The sequence below is a fragment of the Nematolebias whitei genome, unplaced genomic scaffold (assembly GCF_014905685.2).
Source record: "Nematolebias whitei isolate Nwh7 unplaced genomic scaffold, NemWhi1 Nwh_scaf_2294, whole genome shotgun sequence".
Classification (NCBI taxonomy): Eukaryota; Metazoa; Chordata; class Actinopteri; order Cyprinodontiformes; family Rivulidae; genus Nematolebias; species Nematolebias whitei.
Genome location: NW_023620839.1, coordinates 1 through 6,168, shown reverse-complemented (window position 1 = coordinate 6,168; position 6,168 = coordinate 1). Strand labels below are relative to the sequence as shown.

General features: G+C 36.7%; 1 protein-coding gene across 2 annotated transcripts; it reads left to right on the top strand.

Moving 5' to 3' along the window:
• Nucleotides 1–384: 384 nt before the first annotated feature.
• LOC119429536 (zinc finger protein 148-like) lies at nucleotides 385–5,930 on the top strand. 2 transcript variants are annotated; one of them, XM_037697147.1, is made up of 6 exons: nucleotides 385–461; nucleotides 4,133–4,508; nucleotides 5,110–5,223; nucleotides 5,347–5,470; nucleotides 5,578–5,661; nucleotides 5,744–5,930. In XM_037697147.1, exons 2-6 carry the CDS (start codon nucleotides 4,158–4,160, stop codon nucleotides 5,884–5,886), a joined length of 816 nt encoding a protein of 271 aa, XP_037553075.1. In that variant the 5' UTR covers nucleotides 385–461; nucleotides 4,133–4,157; the 3' UTR covers nucleotides 5,887–5,930. The 2 variants fall into 2 exon arrangements, with proteins under 2 accessions (XP_037553075.1, XP_037553076.1); XM_037697148.1 differs by lacking the exon at nucleotides 385–461 and adding an exon at nucleotides 2,724–2,738.
• Nucleotides 5,931–6,168: the final 238 nt, after the last annotated feature.

Below are 6,168 nucleotides of genomic sequence, written 5' to 3'. Positions count from 1 at the left end.
TATATAAATGAATAAAATAGGTTTTTATCATTGGTATAAAGAACTTCATTTGTTAACATTTAAATGTATGTACACGAAACAGATGTTTTTAATGTATAATCTAGCCTTTAGGGTTCTTCTTTAAATTGTGTCAAATCAACGCAAACCCCTTGTGAAACCTAATGGGTTATTCTTAATGGGCTTTTTTTCAAGCTTCTATGTCACTAAGGTTTATTCTACCACAAAAAAACAACAACAAAGACAAGACAAGGCTGACCACATGTATTAAAACGTTCTGAAGGTGTTGAGAGATGCGCTCAGTTTTCGTCGCTTGCCATATTTAACCACTAGAGGGCGACAAACACATATTTCATGCCCTCATCAAACGCGATGTTGTATTTCTTTGATTATTGTATTTCGCACTCAAATCATTGCACTGTCTTCCGTAAGTCATGACGGCTAAACGGATTTAACCCGCACAGGTAAGAATACATAACGCTGTTTTTCAGTGGTCAGCGTGTCGCATGCACGCCCTTGATATGTATTATAACTGTTTGAGATGTATAATTACTTTTCTAGCCAGGAAATGTCATGTTGGCCTATGAAGCAGTGGCTAAGAAGCTACTAGCTAAGTTGCTAAAATGAGCAAACGAAGTTGTGTTTTACGTGTCATGTGTCGTATATTGAAGGGCTCGGATTTTTAAAAATTGTGTTACACATGAGAGAATGTTGCTGCGTCTAAGATAGTGTGTCAAATGTATACAAATGTACACGGTAATGCATTGACGAGTAATTGAAACCTATTAGCTGGCGGCTAACTCGCTAAAACAGGCCATAAAAGTGTTAAACGTTCGAAAGCAAAAATTAACTTCCGGTGTTGCCCTTCAGAATAAAAGACCAAACGATGCGCAGTAAAAGCGTTTAAAGTTCAATATGTTATGGTTTTAATTCGAAATAAGAACATAGGATAATATGTACTGGTATGTTACAATGGCAACAACATTTATTTAATAAAGAATGCAGCACTTTTCTGGAATATTATAACCAAAATGTAGTGGATCTTAAAATAAGTGAATATGTTTGTTCTGTATTAATTACAAAGTTCCTAATATTAACAAGTTTTTCCTCATTTATTAACAGTTGCATTGTTTTTATAAATATGTGCGTTGATTGGGGTTTAGATTATATAAATATCTTGCAGAAAGGGGTGCTTTTATATTTGGTTTTTTTGTAGGATGATGTACAGATGCGTCTAAAAAATTTGAATATCGTGAAAAAGATCAATTTTTTGTCAATCATTTCAGAAAGTTAAACTCATATATTACATAGATTCATTACATATGTAATGAAATACTTCAAGCCTTTTATTTCTTGTGATTTTGATGATTATGGCTTGCAAATAATGAAAAAACAAAATTCAAAGTCTCAGAAAGTTTGAATGTTGTGAAGAGGTTCGATATTGGAAACTCATGGTGTCACACCCTAATCAGCTGATTAACTCAGACATGGGGATGTTTCATTCCTCAAGTAAAGCCACTCCTAAACCAGAGACAACATCAGAAGTGTTTTACCAGGTCTGTTGCTCATTGGTCCAATGTCCTCTTTTCATATTAATGTAAATTATGCATGTCATTTGGAAATGAATGGAGAGGCCCAGAATCCACGTTGCTTAAAGTCCAGTGTGAATTTTCCAGTCAGTGATGATTTGGGACCATGTCATCTGCTGGTGTTGGTCCACTGTGTTTTCTGATTTCTACAGTCAGCGCAGCATCTACCAGGACATTTTAGAGCACTTCCTGCTTCCTTCTGGTGACAAGCTTTATGGAGGTGCTGATTTCATTTTCCAACAGGATTTGACACTTTACAAAACTGACCTCTCATGCCATCATTACCTGCACCAGTGCTGACTGAACTTGGCAAAAAGGCCTTTTTCTTATTTTGCTCCTGTAACACCTTGCAAAAAGACCTGAAGCTGTCCACTTTACCTCTTTATGGGATTTTAAACAATTGACAAGTTCAATAGAAAAATCAAAGCAAACATATTCCTGTTTTTAGTATTTTACCTTGTTTTATAAGGCACCTTGGTTTGATTTTGTTTTATAACACTACTTTTTTTTTTTTTTACATTATTTGCATTTCATTGTTTAAAGTCGTGTGCACTTATCTGTGGTTTTATCTAAAACAGGTCTCTCTTGAAAACGAGTCCTCGTGACTCAATGAGACTAACCTGTATATAAAAAAAGGTTGAATAAATGAAAAACTGCCGAAGGGACCAGAAGCTGGATATGTAATACTCTAATTCTCTAATTTGGGTTTTTCATTATTTGTAAGCCATAATAATCAACAATACAAGAAATAAAGGTTTGAAATATTTCACTGAATGTGTAATGAAATGTGATTTTTACTTTCTGAAACAATTGACCAAAAAAAAATTTTTTTTGAACTTTTTCATGATATTCAAAATTTTTTTAGATGCACCTATAAATATTTTTTCTTCCACTAATTGCACAGGTGTCAAATTTATATGATTTTCAGCCCCAGCATATTGACAGTATTTATTCTTGTTTGTCATCTCGCATTAAAAACGATGCACTTCATTTCCGTATTGCACAGCGCAACGTCTTTTATTTTGAAGGCAGTCGGCTCCTTTTCCGGAAGTTTCTGTTGAAGGTCTTTGAAATGTGCACCAGCAGCTTTGACGAGCGGGGTTAGCTAGCTGGCTAGCTGGAGTTAGTCTAAGCCACCAAACCTGAATGGCAGTGAGTGTGTTTACATTAACTGTTAATTTGTTTTTGTATTTTTTGTCGTGACGTACATTTTTATCTGAATTGCTTTCACGCCAGGTCAGTTTGCATTTGTTATAGTTTTAAATCGCTCATTAAATGTACACAAACGCTAGCTTAGCTTTTCAAATCTAGGTTAGCTATCGTTTCCGTGTTAAATAAAGCGATTACTAGCGTTATGTATTTAAATAATACGGTCTTGCATTGTAATTGCAGGAGCTACATTGTTCTTATAGTGTTGTAATAATGAATACGTGTCTAGTAAATTGGCAGTTGTTTGTTTATGGCTACTTATTTATCTTCGAATAACGAAATACATAAAACATACTTGAAACTTATCACTTTGGCTGCATAAGTGAATTGGATCTAACCTTTCTTTACTCACAAGATGCGTTTTCCAACACTTCATATGATACATACATTTCATTTATAAGATAAGATCAGAGGAACAACATCTGACCTAATTACAAAAATGGAAGCTTTACTGAGAGGAGGCATTGTTGACATTAGATTGAGAAATTGTGAGAACACAGCATCCATTACAAGTTATGTCATTTCTTAAATATGTTTTCTAGATCTATAAAAAAAAGTTAGAACAATAATCTAAATATGAAACAACAAAGCCCCTAGAATGTGCTTTTGTCAGCCAAAAAAGTATAGTACCAGGTTATGTGCCTCATTCTTTCCATTGTTCAAAAAGAATGTGTCTTTCTTATGGTTCAGTTGAGACAGGAAATAATCTATCTTAGAATTGTACTTTTAAAATTCACAGCAATAAGGCATAGCTCATGACTTATGCAGACAGCGACAACTGTAAGCTTCTATAAAATACCAGTTATGTTTTATTATTTAGGTATTTTTACTGTTATTTTTATTTTATTGTGTATCACAATCAAACGTGTGTATTTTCCACTGACTGTCTTCTGTGATTGTGTTTGTGTTTAAGTTTGTCTTCTCTGGATTTATGCTAATCGTTACCTGTAGATCCATTTAGAGGAAGTTGGCACTAGCTGCAAGTAATTTCTGAAGCTCATAGGGGAAAAATCTGTGTACCCAATTGTAAGCTTAGCTGTAATTAAATATATCTAAAATGAGGACAGCGTAGATCATCTTCAACAGTTTGTGTCATTAACTTTTACATGTTTGTTTGACTGGATATCATAGCTAAATGTTGGTTACCTTCTTTACTGGCCTTAAATTATTTAACTTTGGCAATCTTACCTGTTTGTTCAACAAAGTTAAGTCAGGTCCTCTGGACAGTTTCTACAAAAGAAAGACTTAATTTAGTTGGATTTTTCTACCTGGATTTTTAAGCATGAACTTTACCTATTTATTTCTTCTTTTTTTGTTTTTGTTTGTTTGTTTAACAGACTTAAGAAGTGCTCAATGTAAAGGATGAATGCTGAGGATAAGTTGGAGGGTATGTTGCTCAAGTGCAGCAGCGGAGGAATGGATGGAGGAGGGAGAGTTAGCTTGGGTGCCAGAGGAGGACTGGTGGTGATGACCCTTGGGGAACGATCGCTGGCAAACCACCCTCTGCTGGCTGATGATGATGACGATGATGAAGATGATGAGGACTTGACTGGAAGTTCCTTGGTTACACATGACCTGGTTCCTCCAGAGCAGCTGATGATGCAGGAGGAGGTGACAAAAAATGGTGGAGGAGAAGAGGATGGAGGGGGCGAGGTGGGAGTACATTTCCCCCTAAAACTCACCAATAAGCTGCCATGCTTGCTTCATATGCCAGTGAGTTGATGCTGATTGGAGTAGTTGTCATGTTTTCATAAGTCTTCACTTTCTCCACAGACATTGGCCTGAAAAGTCATCCTATCAGTTCTTTAAGCACTCATATTTATTCAGACGGAAACATTTTAGTCCAGAGTGACAGCTGGTGAATTGTATGAGCTTCTTTTAGCAGGTGCTCTAATACGGAAAGGTGCATTTTGCATTATGGATGACGGTGGTTTTATTAGCTGTATGGCAGATATGAGAAGATAAAACTCACCCTTTATCTGCTACACAGAAATTATGGAAGCTACACTAAAAACATGAAACAATTGATTCTGCTGACTGTGTAAATTGATATAAATTCTGCAGAATAGTTATAAATATTTATATGTCTGAAAGAGCTGCAAACAGCCTGTCTTAAATAGTCTAGGACCTGAGGTTCTTCACTCTGTTATGCCTGCGGCAATTTTATGTTCAGGTGACCTCACATGGTTTGAGTATTCTCTTTTTGCCTGTTTCCACCTGCCAGACTTATGAACTGCTAGCATGCCGGGTGCTCCATAAAGTAGGTCATTTGTCATAATAAATGTCTTGACTGCCTATGGTCCTGCTTTTACAGTTGAGCATCAAGCAAGAGCTGAAGCTTTCTGACCTTACAAAGAACAAAAAAGCAATCAAGGACCAGGGTGTGTGTCCCAAGAAGAAAAAAAGGAAGCAGCGCTCACCAGCAAAAGTACAAATTATTATCATCATTATTTTTATCTCAGCATAATGTTTGATTTTTTTCCCTTTTTGATAACCAGTTTGCAAATGTATAAATGAAGCTTATACTTCGTTGTTCTTTTTGCTGTTACAGATTCTCAGCATGAATGATGATGGCTCTGTGACCGTCCCAAACCCCAAGTGTCACATTTGTGTCCACTGTAACGCTGCATTTAGAACAAACTACCATCTGCAGAGGCATGTCTTCATTCACACTGGTATGGAATACCCCAATTTATTTTAAAATGGCTTCATAAAAATGTTCATTTGAAATTATATGGTTTGATAATGTTGTTTTTGCATAATTACGTTTTCCCAACTCTAGGCGAGAAGCCTTTTCAGTGCAGCCAGTGTGACATGCGCTTCATTCAGAAATATCTTCTCCAGAGACACGAGAAGATCCACACTGGTGGGTGACAAAAAACGTTCAACAAGTATTTGCAAGGACTTTCTCAGTCATTTTAGCCTCATATGTTTGTCTTTTTGTTTAGGTGAGAAGCCTTTTCGCTGTGACGAGTGTGGGATGAGGTTTATTCAAAAGTATCACATGGAGAGACACAAGAGGACTCACAGTGGAGAAAAGCCTTACCAATGTGACTACTGTCACCAGGTATTATTACTCCTGTTTTTGTGAAAATTAAGCAGCAATATATTATTATAATATTGGAAGGAGTGGTGGCGCAGAGGTTCGAAGATGGGCCTGTGATTGGAAAGTCGCAGGTTCAACTCCCGGTACAGTCAACATCAAAATGTGGGTGGAAAAGGTGGAACACCCACACCCCCTCCACCCTCACTCGCCCCCCTCTGGCCCCCTGAACACGGCCCTTAACCCCCACCATCTACTCCCTAAACAGGTCTCTCTTGAAAATGAGTTCTCGTGGCTCAATGAGACTACCTGGATAAATAAAGGGTAAAT